Genomic DNA, 20441 nt, shown 5'->3' with positions numbered 1-20441 from the left:
TCACCGACTTGTTCGAGGCTCTCTGAATATCAACTTCAAGGCCGAACGTTTCCGTCTGATAAAGGCCAGGCTCCGACCAACACTGCTCCAAACCATGACAGGATCTGAAACGTTCCAGTCACATTTGGAGAACCGATTTGCCGCCGTGGAAACCACAACAGACGTTAACCAGAACCACGAATATGTGGTTCGGATCCTCAGGGAGGAAGGTTCGAGATTCTGTAACATGCAGCGTAAGGGCAAGAAATCAAAGCTTTCGGAAGAGACATTAGGACTTATGAAGAAACGACGTGAAAACCCGCCTGTCACTTCGTCAGCTAAGCGAGCTCTAAACCAAGAGATCAACAAGCACGTACGACGCGACCTCCGGTGCTCCAATACTCTTGCCATTGAAAGAGCAATTGAGCTGAATCGGGGGTCAAAGGTGTTCGTACAATCTCTTGGAAGAAGCCACTTGACGAAGCTGACCACAGCAAGCGGAGAAGTCGTTTCTTCGGTGCCGGCAGTCCTTTCGGAAGTGGAAAATTTCTATGGCCGGTTATACGCATCGCATGCATCCCGACCTGATCCCGGAAATGAGGATTCTAGAGCCACATTAACACGCCATTTCACCGAAGACCTGCCAGAAGTCAGCAGTGGCGAAATCGAGATCGCTCTGAGACAGCTCAAAAATGGAAAAGCCCCTGGCGAGGATGGCATTACAACAGAGCTACTAAAAGCAGGAGGAAAGCCCGTACTGGGGGAGCTCCAGAAGCTTTTTAATGCCGTCCTGTTTGAAGGGAGAACTCCAGAGGCGTGGAGTAGGAGTGTTGTCGTCCTGTTCTTCAAAAAGGGAGACCAAACCCAGTTGAAGAACTATCGACCCATTTCCCTCCTAAGCCACGTCTATAAGCTGTTCTCAAGAGTGATCACGAACCGACTTGCGCGAAGACTCGACGAATTCCAACCACCGGAGCAGGCTGGGTTTCGGAGCGGATACGGCACCATAGACCACATCCACACAGTGCGGCAGATTATACAGAAGACCGAAGAGTATAATCAGCCCCTGTGTCTAGCATTTGTGGACTATGAGAAGGCCTTTGACTCGGTTGAAATCTGGTCTGTTCTGGAGTCCCTGCAGCGTTGTCAAGTAGATTGGCGATACATCCAAGTGATGAGATGTCTCTACGAAGCCGCTACAATGTCCGTCCAAGTACAGAATCAGCAAACAAGGCCCATACCGTTGCATCGAGGAGTGAGACAAGGGGATGTTATTTCCCCGAAACTGTTCACTAATGCAATGGAGGATATGTTCAAGACGCTGAACTGGAAAGGACGCGGCATCAACATCAATGGCGAACACATCTCTCACTTGCGATTTGCCGACGATATCGTCATCATGGCGGAAACGCTGCAGGACCTACAACAGATGCTGAACGACCTGGCTGAATCTTCTCTACGCATCGGCCTACGGATGAACTTGGACAAAACCAAGGTCATGTTCAATGAACATGTTCTACCGGAACCGATAGCGATACACGGCGCCGTTCTCGAAGTTGTTCGGAAATATGTTTACCTCGGGCAGACATTGCAGTTAGGTAGAAACAACTTTGAGGACGAGGTGAATAGGAGAATTCAGTTGGGTTGGGCTGCATTTGGGAAGCTACGTCGAGTCCTAACATCGTCGATCCCACAGTGCCTAAAGACAAAAGTCTTCAATCAGTGCGTCCTACCTGTCATGACTTACGGAGCCGAAACGTGGACACTGTCGGTGCGGCTGGTTCACAAGTTTAAAGTCGCTCAGCGGGCTATGGAAAGGGCTATGCTCGGCATTTCTCTGAGGGATCGCATCAGAAATGAGGTAATCCGTCAGAGAACCAAGGTCATCGACATAGCCCACCGAATCAGCAAGCTGAAGTGGCAGTGGGCTGGCCATATTAGCCGAAGAACCGATAACCGTTGGGGTAAACGAGTTCTGGAGTGGAGACCACGCCTCGGCAAACGTAGTGTAGGACGTCCTCAGGCACGGTGGAGTGATGACTTGCGCAAGGCGGCTGGCAGGAGCTGGATGCGAGAAGCCGAAAATCGATCTCAGTGGCGTGCACTTGGAGAGGCCTATGTCCAGCAGTGGACTGCGATAGGCTGATGATGATGATGATGATGACTACTAAATAGCTCAAAGAAAGCTTGCTTGTCACCGCTCATCCATTGTAAGGCCAAAAACACAAATATTTCTTTTTCTGCTATCCTATACCAGTACGTACGATAACTGCAAGAAATAAGTCAAAAGTATCAAAGGCAAATTGCACCGTTTGCATAGCCAAATAGGGTTGAATTTTCTGTAACTCATACCATAAGACGCAATTTTGTAGGCATTACACAGCAGTGATGCGTTCTCTGTTTACATTTCGTATGCAAACAGAATTAGCAAGACCCTTGGTTTATCTCTCAGATAGATATTTGTATACCGTCTTTGCTAGGCTATATGGATGTTTAGACTTGCCTAAGTTATGTATTACCACGACTAATATTATAAATGTGAAAGTCAGTCATCTTCTTATGCCTTGAAGGTTTCTATTATTGGATATCATCATCATCTGCACAGAGTTTTACAAGAAGCTTGTCTGACCTTCTCAACCCAGTTACCCGGGCAACCCAATACTCCTTGGTGACACTGGCAATCAGACTTACTGGCTTCTTGACCACCCGTAACGAATGCCAAAAATGACAAACGGGACCTACAGTATAACATCACCCCGGAACACGATCATTGTTGTCCTAGCTAGGCCTCCCACCCGTTTTCCCCGACTAATATTATAAATCTGATAGTTCCTCATCTTCTTATTCTGTGGCTTAAAACTGGTAATTGGCAAAGCTATTATTCAAAACCAATAGTCAACTAAAATACCTTTAAAATTCAATTACAATCAGAAAATACAGACTTACAACAGCTGTGACTGTGAAAACAAAATTGCAATTCAAGTACTTTATAATTTAAACTTCAAAAAGACTTGTAATTCATTCGAAACTAATATGACTTTGTCTTTGATAACACGTTGACCATTCAAAGTTTTCAGAAAGGTCAAAACCTTCAATCCCAATAATGCAAATTACATACACGAAATTTCACTTACTCCACTATTATATATCTTTAATGTAAAGACCAGAAAATGTAAAAAAAAACTTAAAAAAATGTACAGATTCTAAGATTTACCGCAAATTCAGATAAATTATCATACCACCTGATTATTACATCCGAGATAGCAGTCAGTTGCCACATAAAAAAACAGACCTGAATTTTAGGAAAATAATTATTTTCCTGTACTTACCTCTATCATAGAAACATGATATGTATCAATAAGTAGCAACTTCTAATAGCATACTGCAAACTTTTAGTCGGCCAACAGTTTGTTGGTTTTCATAAATCTTTATGTTAATGAATGGTAGTACGTACATCTGGGGCCCGATTCTCCTAAGTTAATACTGTCAAAATCGAATAGAAATCGAATCGCAATAGCAGTTTTAACCATATCGGTCATTCTGCTACTAATAAAAGACCAATCGTATTCGATTGACATTTGATTGGTGTGCGATTGGTCTGCTATTTTGGTAATTTTGGTCTATACGGTAGTTTGCTGTACAATCATTTTGCAATCGTAAATCATTTGCAGACAAAATGATTCATTATTGAATGACAGAAAAGGATAAAAACGTTTATTTCAAAGAAAAAATAGCGGAATGCCACATACGCTTCAATCGTAATCGAGTAGGGATCGGATCTCAGTCGAATCGAGTCGAACGTGAATCTTATGTTGCTTAAGTAAAATTAGGAGAATCGGGCCCCAGGTATTTGACCGGTATCAAACCGACTAAAAACTTTTATTGAATTCACGATTTTCTTTAAACAATTCTGACCTAGTATACTGACCTGAGTATACTTGTAAGCTGAAAATTGTTCAGCCACAAACACGCCATGTATTTGAAATTGCGGTAGGTGGAAATCCACGGGGTGCTGTTAATTTCCTTAACTTTACTTCGACTTTGACTTTGATACATAGAACGCTCTTTGAGAGGGAGATAGATACGTTTTGATTTACTTCGTGCGTGAATTAGGAGATCAGGTATCTGGTATTTTGGAACTAGAGGTACAAAATTGGGAGGTGAGGATGGTGTTAGATACGTACTCTTCAAAATAAATTGTAAGGTGAGCCTTACAATTTCACTATACAATCGAAATATAGGAAAAAAATATGTGACTGGGTACAGAAATAATGGCTGATACGTCAATAATTACATTTTTATAAAAAAAAGAATGATTCGACCTATTGTTAATCCCCGCCTTGATTTTTCAGTCTACAATCAACATATTATTGTAAAATCTATAGTAATATTACAAAGCTGAAGAGTTTGTTTGAACGTGCTAATCTCAGGAACTACTGGTCCGATTTGAACAATTCTTTCGGTGTTAGATAGCCCATTTACCGAGAAAGGCTATAGGCTACTTTTTATCCGGGTTCGTGCAGAGGTTTCCACGGGATGCGGGTGAAATCGCTGGCAGAAGCTAGTGCAAGATATAATCGAAACTTCATTTTCCAGCAACTAAATTAAAAATTGTTCACATAGATTAAATTCTTTCATAGTAAAATTAATACTTTTATCATGATTTCGATTGGTGAATTTTGGAGGAAATATTTACTTTATTTTCATTATTTAATTTATTTGCAGCGCTGACCAGTGAGTAGGTCAAATAATGCAACTCGAGCGTCAATATTGGATTTAATTTGCTGTCAACGATGAAAAAAGATACTTTATTATACCTCTATATATCTATATATATAACAAATATATATATATATAATACAAATATATATATATATATATATATATATAACCATAAATATAAAATGATTTATCCCCAGTTTACTCGGAGCAAACACTTCACTTTTCCTTCGAACTGATTTCTATAAAAACACGATATAAATCCAGCACAGTTTGCTTTAGTCCAGACAGAAAAAAACATTCAGTATATTTGCTTAGATTTTTTTCCCGAAGCTCTAAATTCGGGAGAGGTCGGATATTTTATATTTTATTGTCTCGGACGTGGTACAATATGTGACATGTCTCATAAGAGTTATGGGACAATCGATCTGAGTTTTGGTAAAGGCCCTCTATTAGATATCCGAGAAATGTGATCATACTTTGTCATGTCTTTTTTGGAATACAAGCCGAAAGAGCAAGCCCATATCTTATGATGTCGGATGTGTTTGACGATTTATTGAGCTGGCTCAAGTGGCTTTGTTTTGTGGTGTGAACGTGAAAGCATTCCTTCATGAACACGTTCGATAATGTTTTTTCACAATACTGATTGTCTGCACTTATTGGTTTTCGTTCCATCTAAACGTAACATTAATTTCTGATTATAAATTCGGTTCACTGAACGTGCTCCATAAAACAGATTTTCGTTCAAAGTTTTCGGATTTTCATTATGAAAATTTTCTTTGTTTATAAAAATGAAAATTCAGTTTTTGAAATACTGTTTAAATCGATTTCGTTAATGAACTTTGATTCTGCGAAGACCTTTTAATCGGTTCTGCGTAAACATTGTTATTATAAAAATTGTTACTAAATTCCAGAAACTTCAGAGAAAATTAAATTATTTTTTTTGCCCTACAACAAACTAATAAAAACTATAACAATATTTTTTATTGATTTCAGGTGTAACAAGTCTTCGTGACGTTATGCTCCTGGTACAACCGACCAACGTGATCAGGGGTGGTACAGCCGCACTCATCTGTTCACGGGACATGCAGGGCGCTCCCTTGTACTCCGTCAAGTGGTACAGAGGAAACCACGAGTTCTACAGGTATACTCCCATGGAAGAGCCTGATACGAGAGTGTTTGGATTGCCTGGGATCTATGTAGATGTAAGTTTATTTTCTCTTGTTACTGTCATATAGTTTTTGGTAATTCTTCTATGCGTTTATCTTTGAACCTTTGAAGTGTAATTTTATTTTAATTAGTTCGGAATAAAGTGCATAAAGATTGTACAATCGTTAACATAAAATTAATGATTGTAATTTATTTAATGCAGTTTCGACATCCAATTATTGTGCAATGAGCCATTAAGAAGAACAGGCATAAACTTGCCCAGAATCGTATCTGGAATATAAAACCAGACTCCATAAAAACGCCCGACCCCATGCTTAAGTCAATGCGATCTTATCTCGATTCGTACCATCTTTTATCTTCTCAATATCAGCTATCCCACCCAAGAGCTACATAAAGATAATTAGGGACTTTACCTTTCAGCATAATGTTTTTCCTTCCCCATCGGTTGGTTCCTGCAGGACAGATTAAAGATGCTATTACACGGATGGATAGGATTCGATCGGAGCTACCTAATTCTTTCGAGTCACCTGCGATAAACAAAGGAATGAACCCTGCTCAGTTGATTGGGTTGGATCGGGAGAATGGTGCACTGTTAATGCAATTAGCTCAGTAGATCGACACGTTTATTTGGGAGGGTATTTGTTTTTGGTCGTGATTCTGTGCTTTGTATTCTCTGAAGACTTTAGTGATGTCTAATGAATTAAGAAGGGATCTTTGTCATCAGGTTAATAGAAACAAAGAGTGGTATATGTACAACGTTTTTACTGCCTCCATTTGTGTATGAAAGGGCTTTTGGGACTAAGCTCTGTTGGCTATATGATCCTGTTTATTTAAATAAAGTAATTGTGGTATTTTTTTAAAAGGCAATTGACCTATATCAAATAAAAAATTTTGTATAATCACCACAAAAAGGAAAAAGGTTTACCTTTTTTAAATTGCTTTCGACTTTTTTGCTAACAAGGATAAGAATAAACTAAATCGAAATTAAGTAAAACGAAGCTCCAAAAAGTTTTATAGGCAATGTACCAGATTTAGTGAGCAAACGTTCCAAAATTTAAACAAAGTCTGCCAGTTCCACGTTTGAATACGGTCAGCGAAAAAGGGTAAAAACAAAATGGCTGTCAGGCGACAAAAATTTAGTACACATATTGTGTACCTGTTTGAAAACATTCGGAATTTCGCTAGCAGCGTCACCAGTATGCTCTCACTTTGCTAGATTGAATCGATAAAGACTGGATCGGGACTGAAAACGATTTTCGAGGTGCGATCCGGGAATGTATAGTCCTGTCTTCCTTTCATTATACGGGAATGAGGTTTTTCAGATCTCTTTTATTGCACGTGTTTAGTCTGAATATCTGTTGGTGGATACTTTGAAATCCATTCTGGATATTTACTGCACGAGGTGCATTGTATTCGGTATTTTCTTTTTCTCTTTTTTTGGCAACCAAAATCGATGTTCGTAATAGCTGTCTGGGATCTCGGCAGTGTTTTTTAGTTGTACTTCTTGTTTAATGGAGTGGCAGTAATTGTGTATTTGGTTGTCAATGAGTTTCAATGGCTTGTGAATTTCAAGGGCGATGTCGTAATGTTGTGTTAGAGAAGTACTTTTAGGTTAATTTTACATCATCACATTTATATTTGTGGTTGGGTAGCATGCCCTCTTCTTCCATACCTTTCTATATGTCATCTCACAATTAACAGTCTTTGCAGCCACATTATCTTTCAGAAAATCTCTGCATTGGCAACTTAGTTGACATACCTACCTATAGATAGACCCAAAAATATTAGATTACTTTTTTATAAGCTTATTAAGTATTTGACCAGAGAATTTGTCAGAAATTATTCATAGTACCAAGAATTTACAATAAAAATTATCATAATAACTAAACGTTTTGCCTGACAACAAACTCTGACCTCGTATAATGAGTTCAAATGAGTGAAGGAATCAAATTATCCTGACGAAAATTTTTGTGCCTACTTTTGCCGATGAATAAAAATGAAATGTTACTACCTAACATCAAAGATGAAGAGTATTTGTGAAATCTTGGATATTGCTGGATATTTTTACACTTGAATTTTCTTCTTGATTAAGACTTGTAGATTGAGAGTAATGTACTTAATTTGAAATCTTAGCTATCTTATACCTTTAATCATCATCATATTTCCGTACTTGGATAGTTTTGCGCTTACAAACGTTTAATTAACGATTTGGAAAGGTAATCAGACAAAACTAATTTAGGTACACTTTTGGCACAAAGCCTCTCATATATTTACTTGTTTCTTGAAGCAATTTTTGCTCAAAATTCCAGATGAACCGATCAAACGGCACACAAGTACTTCTTCGGAGGTTGGATCTGTCATTGGCTGGCAACTTCAGCTGCGAAGTAACGGCTGATTCTCCGTCTTTCGCCACGCAGATTGCTACCAAATTCATTGATGTTATTGGTAAGTAATAAGTAATATTACCTACATTTGATTCTCTAAAAAGTATTTTCTTACGTTTCCACCATTTTTGTCATGAAACTTACGTATTTGTTTTGTAAAAGATTTTATTTTTCGAAAAGCGATTCTTATAAGTTTGTACTGTTCTTTTATCATAAGTGTTTTTTTTTGTAATTACCTAGCCATATTCTGTTTCGAATTGTTTCTCTATCTTCAAGTAGTTTTTGTATAATTATTTTTTATTTATTATTGGCATATTACACTTGTGTTGTTATATACTTGCGTTTGAATTAAGTTGCAGACCGCCATTAAGTGTCGGGAAAACTACCTTATTCTTACTGTAACAAAATCACTAAAAGGCGACCTACAAACAAATTTCAAGCTACACACATGACTCTCAAACACAGCCGGGCAAAGATTTACATAGCCATGAAATTCGCACTAGGCAGGCACTGCTGAGCTAGTCTTTCGGCATAATTTGCTCGTATACACTACATCGAGAGAGATACACTCGGCTTGCAGTAAATGTACTGACGGTGTACTCACCCAATTTATCCCAGTTAGATAGGATGCCAGTTTATGGGCGTGGTAACAGGTGGAGTAATTTGTAGCTATTTTCAAATGACGTAGTTTATTGCTTGTTACTATTTTTAAGAAGAAGTCGTGGTGGCCTAGTGGGTAAAGAACCAGCCTCTCGAGTATGAGGGTGTGGGTTTGATTCCAGGTCAGGCAAGTACCAATGCAACTTTTCTAAGTTTGTATGTACTTTCTCAGTATATCTTAGACACCAATGGCTGATAAAAAAGGTGAAGGAAAACATCTTGAGGAAACCTGGACTATATAGACTGAAATCACCAACCCGCATTGAGCAAGCGTGGTGATTAATGCTCAATCCTTCTCCGTGTGAGAGGAGGCCTGTGCCCAGCAGTGAGACGATAAAAAGGCTGTAACAGGTACTATTTTTAATATCAGGACTTTGTAACGTTTTTTTGGTTAGCAGATGAGAAGAGACTTAGAATCGAAGAAAAAAGTTGAGTTGAATGTTAAGGCACACGTTGTAAGTGCCAGTGTGAAAACTAAAAGACAAATAACTTTAAAAATATATGCAAAAACTTTTATCTAATGAAATAAAAAAAAATAATTATGCAAATGAATATTCATAAGTTGCCTCAATAACAATGAATCTGTTTTTAATAAAATATTATTTCGTTTTCAGAATCCACTTTTAAAATACAGTGTAATTGAGTTTGCTTTATTAAAAATATAGAATAATAAAATTATACAATTATCTCTCAAAAAACATTGAAGAACATTGATTGAGATCAACAAACTTTTTAAAACAATTTCAAACAAATGACTGGCATCAAAAAATAGCTTGGCAGTTTCGGGACACTAACGGATGATTTCACCTTTCGAAACCAAGATTAAAAGGATATTATGAACATTCATCATGTACATAATATACCTCATTTAATTAGTCCATTAGAAGATACGTATATCTTAAATGAATTCAAAATATAATGGTATTGCATTAACTGAGTTTAGTTTAGCTAGATTAGTTTAATGGTACATTCAGCCTTAAGTATCTACTCCTTCGAAATTTAAATTATGACCGTTATAATTTTATAGTCTCTGGTCTTAAACAAACCTTGCGTCGACTTTAACTCAATTTTAGAACGAAGTTTATTCGCAGTTTGAATATTATATCCGAACGATAAAATAAAAAGTTTTAATTAACTGGGAAAAGTATCTAAATTGTGTCTATGTGGCCAGTTTGCTGCCTCGTGAGACAATGAAGGAGGTTGATCCAACTTTGTGATGGCGGGTACATTGTTAGCTGATAATGAGAAAGGCATCAAATCTGTTGATCTTTTGCAAAATAAATACTGTTGAAAAAGCTAAGATATTGTTGCGAGCGGTTTCAGAAACGTCCCGATTTTAACAACAGCACAAAAATATCACTTAAATTACGTTAGTGTAAATGAGGTTATATTTATGTTGGAATACTTACGTAAAAGTGACCTTTTTCTATTTATTTAAAACTAAACCATTCATGAAAACTTAAAATAACTTGTTTTGCAAACATAATACTTCTTAAAATAACTCTTTTCGTGGAAACCCGCTATTGCTTCAAAACAGTTTCCTCAAACTATTCAGAATGAATGAATGAATGCATACAAATGCATTCACTTCATTTTCCGATGTCCTGCTTTCAATACAGACGTTTTCTTTATTTGTCGCCATGTTGAATAGCGGTTTTAAGCTATGAGAAGTGACGTAACAGTGTTATACAATATTTAATGTAGATACCTATATTTTTTTTTATAAATGAGTTTTTTTATGAGAAAAAATGACAGACGGTCAGGGCTTTGCGATGTTTTACCCAGCAACGAATTGAAAAAAAAGTATAGTTATCGGCACGAATCTTGAGCTCTGAGCTTCACCTGCGCAGAAGTAATTTATTGGGTCCCTTTTGTGGTATGAAGTGAGACGCGGGGACGGGCTAAAGCGGTGATTGTCAGCAGTGCATCGTGTCATAATCGTCACTCGGGATTGGTTCATTGCTAATAAATCACTTCTGCGCAGATGTAGGTCAGAGCTCAAGATTCGTGCTGATAACTATACAAATTGCATTTCCGAGTCTAAGACGTTGAAAAACAGATTAAATTTTATATTACCAACACGGTTCCGAAATAGCTTTGTCATTACACTTAAGGAGAGTGATCAAACGATTTTATTAATTAAATGAAAGCTATTAGTTATATCCGTAATTTGTAGAAGATATTTCAGTCCTCAATTTAACATCATTCTGTAACATTTTAACAGGGTCATAACAATTTTATTGGCTCATTCATAATTGAGTAATCAGGGCAGCTTTAGAGGACTATGACTTTGTATAACTAATTTTGTATTCGACTGTATATTTTAAAACTAGTCTTGGACTTGATGATGAAAGTTTTCCTGTTTATACTTCATAATAGAAGGGCAAGTAATATCCTTCTCCGTGTGAGAGGAGGCCGCATCCCAGCAGTGGGACGATAAAAAGGCAGTAACAGTAAGTAATAGATAAAAATGATTTCCTCGTAGGTCTAGTGGGTGTAAGATAAAATCAAGCGCATTTACACTATCGGATTTTCCACTCGAGTCAGGTTTTATAATGGGTTGAATATGCGAAGAGTAAAAAATGCTGCTTTGAAAGCTCATGGATCATTTTAACATGGTCCTCAAATCACGTTGTTGGTCTTCACAAAGTAGTCCACAGTCCAATTGTCAGTGATGTTATACCTCTGCGGCTTTCTAGAAGTCAGGGTGGACTTAGAAAAAACACTTAGAAAATATGGTTAAGAAAAGTGCAGCCCAATGGGGGAGAATAGGATCGCTTTTCTAACAAAAAGATTTTTGTAATGTTTACTATTTTCAAGCTATAAGCTTATAGCTATTTTCAAGCTATAAGCTTATAGCTTGAAAATAGTATCGAATTATGCCAAAATAAAATAATAAAAATTCATTACCTCCACAACAACACAATTTCGGAAGGTCCTAATTCCATTCCCTGGAACGACCATAACGGAATCACTATTGTTATTTTATGTGACATAAAGTTTCAGATACCAGTATCGTAATCGGCGACCGATCTCATATTTATTAGGGATTGGATAGGCTAAGTTCCAGATTATTCTATAGTTTGTAATAGGAAAGTTGTTGATAGTTGTTGTGTTCCTGCTTATCTTTGAATTTAGTGTTTTTAGGGGTTTTCTGAAGTTGGGGAAGGCTTTTTTTGCGATTGATTTTGTTTTGGTTTGTGAATTTTGTTGTAAAGTTTTTTTATTGGTATTTATAACCGTTTGTACTGTGTATTTCATAACTCATAGAATGGTTTCTACAGAAAAGGAATATAGGAATATACAGGAAGGAAATAAGTATAGTGATTTTTGACATCTGTACTTTTTTTCATTTTTGACTAGAGCGTAAAATCTACCAAAACATTATAATATATCATATGTGATAGATTGTGTAGATTTTACGCTCTAGTCAAAAATGAAAAAAAAGTCACACAGTATCACATATGATATATTATAATGTTTTGGTATGCTTATTTGCCTGGTGGAATGCGCTTACCCGTGGATGTCTCATTATTGAGAAGCAAAATGAAGAAGTTCTATTGGATTTCGTGGTAGAAAGTAGTATACTGAAATTGTGGATGGAAGCTTCTTTTTTCTGCTATTTTCTTTCTATGCGATACAATAAAAAGTCTGCCTTCTCTAAAAATGTAAGAAAGGACTATGCAATATATTACCAAAAATATTTTGACTCCGTGTTCGCTATACTTTACGACAGGACATAGCATGTTTATTTTCAAATTATGTAGTACGAGGAAATATATCGTGTATCTTGTTTTACTAGAAGATAAAATCATGCTATATAAACAGTAAATAAAACAAAGTTACTTGTGTTTATTCTGCATATTTTGAGTGTTCATATTGTTCTTATTTTATCGCCTGTCGTGATGTGATTTGTGAAATAGGCTGAAGGATTTATTACATAAAGGTAAGATTCGAACAGTGTGCGGCACAAATATTTATTTTGGTCTACTACATCTATAAAACAGGAAAAATTTTATTCGAACATTATTATTATTTTACGTGACGTGCTTTTTAGACAAAATTAAATATTATTTAGAAAAAAATGAGAGTAAAAAAGCTTTTGGAAATCTGGTCACATCTAGTTTTAAAAACATAGATTTTTAAGTACCTACTTTACACATGGAGAACAAAATGAGTAACGCAGATGGCCTTACGCAAAATCTCCTAAGAAAGTAAATGCATGCGTTTGGATGACGAGGAACGTTACCGGGTCCGCCGTCATACTTCTTATAACTTCTTCTTTTAATAACTTTCTGATGAACATAATTTGTTCTCGAATAAAATAAATAATAATATTATAAAAATAGAATATCAGAATATTATGATTATCATGTCATGACAAAACACTTCATCAGAAAATACGTAACACAATGTTACATAATTTACCTTATTTTGGACAAATCGACGTAACGACAGACAATAGGCAATCATGTTACTCAATAGACCTATTTCTGAAGATATTTTGTTACATAATAAGGTATTAAGTTACAAGGCAATTGAATAACTAATAATACCTTCTAGCTATCGCTAATGAACCTGGAAAATTAATTGTTTTACTGATAATAATATTAATTTCACTTTATCCAAGTAACTAAATGATGGTAATTTTTTGTATTTTTAGTGTTCCGTACTCAACGGGATCCTATTACTAAGACTTCACTGTTCGTCTGTCGGTCAGTCTGTCCTTTATCACCAAGCTTTATCTCATGAACACTGAGAGTTATCTACTCAATACTAATATAGTGCCTAAATACATTATCTGTAGAGAAAATCTCACCTTCTAGTAATATAGGCTAACTTTACTGTCAAGTTTCATTAAGAATAATTCAATCGTTTTGCCGTGAAAGAGTATCAAACACAATAGACACATATGTACATCTAGTTTACATATATCATGACAGTGTATCATTGACATCGGTACATGTCACTGTTACAGCCTTTTTATCGTCCCACTGCTGGGCACAGGCCTCCTCTCACACGGAGAAGGATCGAGCGTTAATCACCACGCTTGCTCAATGAGGGTTGGTGATTTCAGACTTTAAAGTCCAGGTTTCCTCAAGATGTTTTCCTTCACCTTTTTATCAGCCATTTGTGTCCAAGATATACTTACATGATATACTTATATCGTTACATGTAAAACAAACAAAATTGATATTGTGGCTCCCATAGGACCGCAATAATCCTAGAGAACACGTATTATAGGGTTTCAATCTCCATTTGAATAAGTATTTTATTTTGTTAGGATTCAATTTAGTGCCCACGCGTTTCTTCGAAATCCCTTTAGGCTAGGTTTTAGAATAATAATGATTAATGTTGTTTTGGTGTTCAGATATATCAGAGAGTTGAATATTTTGTGGATAGTCAATTTTAATATAATTTATTTGTATATTATTTTGTTTTGAAAATTTTTCAACCAATTCCAGACTATGTTATAAGTTGTTCATTATAATTAGCATTTTTTGGAAGTCTCCGCCAATAAACCTACCTATGTTCCTTCTAGAACCATTATTGTGTACCGGGGTAACTGTCCCAAACAATTGTGCATCCCCAGTGGGTTTTGACCCACCAATATTTCTCTCGCTTACTATTCATTCTCGCTGTGGCGGCATATTGGGCTGACATAGTGTAGTCCCAAAATATGACATGTCATCGACACGAAAGAAGAAGAAGATTTCATTAACAACATGGAACACTGACGCAAAATCAAGCCTGTCTCATATAGATAGACTGGAACTTTAAACGCTTTATTTGTTTTTTAACATGTTTCTTCAACAAATTCCAGCATTACCGCACCACCCGCCCCAGTTGAAGGCAGACAAGGATCGATACCAGCCTGGTGAGGTGTTACAAGCGAACTGCACGTCTTCGCCAGCGAGACCTGGTGCTAACCTCACTATATATATCAATGAGGAGCCTGTAAGTATTCTTCTGTATAGACTATTTTACTATTTATCTAATACTAGCCGTTTTCCCGCGGTTCCACCCGCGTATCGAGGGAACTACTGCATGTACCGGGATAAAATATACTTAGCCTATGGTACCCAGGAACGCTGTTGAAGCTATCAGTGAAAGACTTTTGAAAATCTGACATGGCAGTTCCGACACACAAGATTACCTCTTTATAATACATTATCTAGGAAATAAAAATTCAGTCCTCTCATTAAGAATCCTACATTATGTGCGAATGTTTTGTCCATGTCTTGAAAACTCCTTTCACTTACCTATCCGTATGAAGTCTATAACCATGCTCGGGGTATTATATTTTTGTATAAAATAAATATCGCTTTGGGTAATGTCTTCAAGCAAACATAATTGACGGAGGTGTGTTGCTGGGGAGTTCGTTGCTACTTCTTCTTCCAAGAAATGAAACGTAGATATTGGTAAAGAGTGGGCGTTATGGAGGCTGTGTTTTGTTTTGACGTCAGAAAAGCTCAGATTTAATCAGCCTAATTCAAATGTAAATAATATTTAGAGAGAGAGAGAGAGAGAGAGAGAGAGATCTTTTAGTACCTACGAATATCAGTGATGATAGTTCCATAGCAACTGTTTTGTTCCGAACAGACATTTTATTAAAGGCAAGCTCCTTATCCAAAACAGTAATTTTTCCCACAGTATCTATTCACAAATTCAAAATAAAGTAATCTTCTTTCAACGAAAAAGTTTCACCTTGCAATATTTTAAATGTACTAATTTGTGAATGAAAAAGTTTCGTAATTAGATCAGTTCACAGGCGACCTGTAACTTAGGTACCTACTTGTTACTTATTTCAACAGGGCTTGTGAAAACAGGTGCCTACTTTAACATGATAAATTGGTCGTTATTCTTCTTAGATAGCCATAGTTTCTAGGTTATACGAAAATGGATTATAAAAAGGTGTTTAAAGGGCTTGGGGTGAGAACTTAGCATGAAGAGTTTTCTGGGTTAATTAAAGCTATTTTGATATTTGCAAATAGGAACTGTTTGCTTAGCTTAATGAGTCCCTGAAAGTTATCTTAAAATACAATAACGCAAACTTAGTTGCCCTTGAATATAACCACAATAACACCAATTATTAAATCCAAACTTATTAATAACTCTAGGTGCTTTATAGAAATAAATAGCTAATTTATTTATTCCCGTCACCATGTAGTTTTTCGGATTCATGACACCACGAACACGAAACAATAAAATTAATCTCCATTCTCACTAACATGACTGCGGGTTTACTACGTTGTAACTAAGTAGTGCCTTTGTAGGTAATTGACCTGTCTCATCAACTACGTACATAGTCTTTCAAATAAATAAATAACTTCTTCTCATATGATTCCAGCTCCGCTCATCAGAAACGAGTCTCCATCCTACAGAGAGTGGTCTACTCTGGACGAGCGTAAAGGCAGACGTGAAAGTCACGCCCGAGATGTTCCAAGGAGGCCGGCTGAGAGTCGCGTGTCTAGCCACAGTGTATGATGTGTACAGGAACTCGGCTAACCTGGACTTCTTTACACCTGATACGGATCCGAGACCTGAGAGGAGTGAGTATTCGTTTATCTGTTTTGTAGGTAATGGGAGACGAGCAGGGAAATAGTCGCAAAATTATTAATTAAAGTGTTTGTAAGTCGTGGTGCTCTAGTGGGTAAAGAACCAACATCTCAAGTATGAGTGTGGGTTCGATTCCAGATAAGCAAATTCTAATGCGACTTTTCTAAGTTTGTTTAAACCAGTAACTAATTTAAGGTGAAGGAGAATCTAGAGAAACCAGGACTATATACCATATCTGAAATCACCAACCAACATTGAGCAAGCTTAGTGATTAACGCTCAATCCTTTTCTGTGTTAGTTACTGAAAATAAGGGAAATAAAGTGTGAATAATATAGAGCGCTTTATGAACCTGGTAACGCCATCTATCTTGCTACGTGCGTAACGCTACAATCGGCAGTTCAGGAGCCGTACACACTCTGATGTGTTACGATGCCATCGAACATAGTACAATGAAATAGGTTAGAATGATTCTGAACATATTGTAAGTTGGCATTCTGAAGCTTTGATATCTTCATCAAAGCAGATTAATAGTATTTAATTGTAGGTAGCCTTTAACAAATTATTTTTTTGTACAAATATGGCTTTGTATAACAAATTATATTGTTGCATCTTTACTAACACAGTTCCTTTTTCAAATTCCAGTCACCCTCAACAGCGCATCCAAGTGCTTCCAAAGCTGGATCCTACTCCTCCTACTATTTCTTCTGCCAGTAGTCATGGGCCAGGACTACTTGGTGCCAATTCTCGACTACGAAGATTATGAGGAAAAGTATGGCCCAGCAGCCTTCGCTTCGCTAGTTGGCGGTTAAAATGAGGATTTAAGGTGTAAAAATACGAATTTAGTCTGATAAATACCTAATTTTAAACACGATATTTAAGCACTACATGTTTTGGAAGTTTGATTTTGGTTTGGTTTTTGTGGAAGCCTGTTTAGATGTTGTATGTTCAATTTGAAGACTTATTGGTTTAACTCAAAGGTTTATTTATAATCAACCTTTAAGTTAAACCAATAAGTCTTAGTTTTATTTATTTAATCATCAATAGAAATCAGTTATTAAATTATTAATAGAAATACGGAATAATCCATCGTTTTTTTATAGGCATGACAACATGGCCCTCCAAACTAATATGAATGAAAAAGAAAGCTTTATTTTTAAATCAAACAAAAGTTGGGATGCAAGAATATTTTTGACGTTTTGACAGGTTTTTTACAGAAAATATGTCAAACTGCGATATTTGTTCCTCGGGTAGAAGTAACTTAACAGATGATTTACAAATCTATTTGATTTAAGGCCTTTGTTAATTTATATTACTGAACTTGCGATATGTAAATTACACGATGCAGATGATTATATGATTATACCTCTAGATGCTGGGGATTTTTTCCAATTTGAATTGCCTGATCCATCTAAATAGGCTTGGTACTTATTAACTTAAACTAATAACAACTATGTTTTCAGTTTTTCGATAAATATGAGAATTTCTCTCATGTAACTTAGTGTTAAATCAAAATAAATACAAAGATTATGAAGTGATAATTTACTATGTTACCAAATTGCATTTCCTTTACTTGTATCTACCTGTACTATATACCACTGAAATAAAATAGTGATTTATAAAGAGAGTGACCATTATCCATGCTTTATGTTATGATTATATTTTTTTTATATTCTCTTAATTTTAATTTACTAAGCGCATATTGTCACCTTATTGACTAATTAATACCGCTTTTATTTTAAATAAAAAATATTAACGTGTAACACACCATTTTGTACATTCCACTTTCTATTATAAAATAACACTTATGTAAGTCTTCTTGTAAATACATCTGTCAATCTATTGTACACAGCTATAATATATTATAATATATAATTATAAATATAATATTGTGATAATTCATAAAGGTTTTACCAAACCTGCAAGGCCGTATTATAATGCAATGAAGATGTATCAATGTATCATTAACACGGTCCCATAGGTATAAGATTAAATGGAAAATGAAAATTAAATTTTCATAGTACTTAATGTATGTACAGTTAGCAAAAAGACAGAAACTTATATCTTTGCAACATTGAACTTGCTGAGGTACCTTTATGAAATAACCATGACTAATAAACTAGTCAACACGATATTTTTTTTTTGACCTTGACACATACCTAAATAAAGTGTCAGTTTCTATTGACAAAGTGTTCGAAAAGAAAATCAGATCGACTTTATACTTCTGTAATCATTGTATCAAAGATATAAGATAGAATTGGAAATGTTCATTGTATAAAGAATCTTTACAGTTGTAATGATAATAAGAAATACTCAAATGTATTTGGCTTTAGGCTTTAACATCTTAAATGAACATATTGAAACTCGATGTCAGAATTCTGTATTTTGGAATATTAACAGTTAATTTAATAGATAACGATTGTAAAAAATATACTCTTAAGGTCCTGACTCCACCAAATCAGAGAAGAACAGAGAAGTTTTTCAACAACGAAAAGACTTTCTTTATTCAAACACATAATTTTATTTATAAAACTGAAAATCCCATTGGTTGTTTAAAATCTTCTCCACTCCGCTTTGGTTGGTCCGCTGTTTAAATAATAGATTTAATCACTATAAAACTATTTCTGTAACCTTTCACTGGATAATCCCATAATGTTAACACGACCTATTTTGTTACCTAAATTCTTTCTAATGTAAAGTACACATCAGCATTTTAAAAAACAGCAAAATCTCTTCCCGATATTTTACGCATAGTCCTATTACCTATTTGTAAAATACTGCATTGACATTATCTTACCTTAATTATTTTTTTAATTTTATTTAAGTTTAATTTTAAATAAACAGACTTTTGATCGAAGGAACTCATTTGCATCATTTGATATTGTAAAAATATCATAAATAGACCATTAAAGCAAAAAGGCATTGATTTGTACAAGATTATCTACATCCAAAAATACCTATACCTAAACTTAACGTCGAAGTAAATCTTTTGTAAAAAGATAAAGAAATAATGTAAATAGTATTCAGAACTCTATGTGTGGTCATTATTTGGGTGTTTTGTAATATTTTATTTATTTATTTTTATGCGAAAACTAAGTATCCTGACCTGCCGTATTAAATCGTTTTATAATAGATATATCACTGGATTGCTTAATCAAACATCGAGATGTAATTCATAATGTAATCTACATACCGTCAGTTCAGTTGCACAAAGCTCCATTAAAGTTATGCTAACTCTTTCTTTGTCAACAAGATAAAAAGTGACAGCAATAGATTTAATGAAGTTTTAACTTTAATGAACCTTTGTGCAACTGACGTAAAATCTACATTAAAGTCAAAATGACAGCTTTGGCACACTGTAAACTTTTAGGTGGCTGATAGATTCATCGAGCTCATAAAATAGTATGGAGCTGAATGTTATTATTAGATCGACTAAAAGGTTTGATCGAGTTCACGATTACCTACCTTCAAAATAAATTAGGTATATATCAATAATTATTATCGGACCATCAGTTTACAGTGTGCAGTGAGCTCTTAGTGTGTTCACCAGATTTCGGTGTGAAGCAAACCATGAAAAAAATCTTATCAGCATCAATAGCATAATGAAAGTTTAACCTATTGTTTAATGGTATAATTTAGTCATGTCAAATCGTGGAAATATACTGTGTTGTACGACTGAAAAGGAGCTAGGCTTTTAGTATTTATGGGCCAATATCACAATTCTACCATTCTGCTATTTATATTCTGCTGCATTCTGCCTACGCTGTCACCCTCAGATATCGATCATCGATTCGGGCAGTCGCTGCAAGTGCGGTCGGCAGTTGCAGTGCGCAGCTCGCTTCCAAAATGTAACTTTATGAAATTCTATCACAGCTGCTGTACACATTATTTTACATAGAATATACATATAAAATGCTCACACACATAAGCTTAATTTTAATTATGAGCTATATTTTGATTAATTTTACTAA

The 20441-nt window shown here is 35.6% G+C and overlaps 1 protein-coding gene across 1 annotated transcript in view; it reads left to right on the top strand.

The window, feature by feature from the left end:
- LOC124634633 overlaps nucleotides 1–19023 on the top strand; it is a 96707-nt gene extending 77684 nt beyond the window's left edge. Inside the window, exons 2-6 of the mRNA XM_047170287.1 lie at nucleotides 5695–5903; nucleotides 8178–8313; nucleotides 14737–14870; nucleotides 16264–16465; nucleotides 17116–19023. Coding sequence (XP_047026243.1) covers nucleotides 5695–5903; nucleotides 8178–8313; nucleotides 14737–14870; nucleotides 16264–16465; nucleotides 17116–17282 — 848 coding nt within the window. The 3' untranslated portion in view covers nucleotides 17283–19023. The remainder of the gene's footprint in view (nucleotides 1–5694; nucleotides 5904–8177; nucleotides 8314–14736; nucleotides 14871–16263; nucleotides 16466–17115) is intronic.
- Nucleotides 19024–20441: the final 1418 nt, after the last annotated feature.

Source organism: Helicoverpa zea, chromosome 11 (assembly GCF_022581195.2).
Source record: "Helicoverpa zea isolate HzStark_Cry1AcR chromosome 11, ilHelZeax1.1, whole genome shotgun sequence".
NCBI classification, from domain to species: domain Eukaryota; kingdom Metazoa; phylum Arthropoda; class Insecta; order Lepidoptera; family Noctuidae; genus Helicoverpa; species Helicoverpa zea.
Note: the sequence above shows the minus strand (reverse complement) of the source record. Positions and strands in the feature narration are given on the sequence as shown.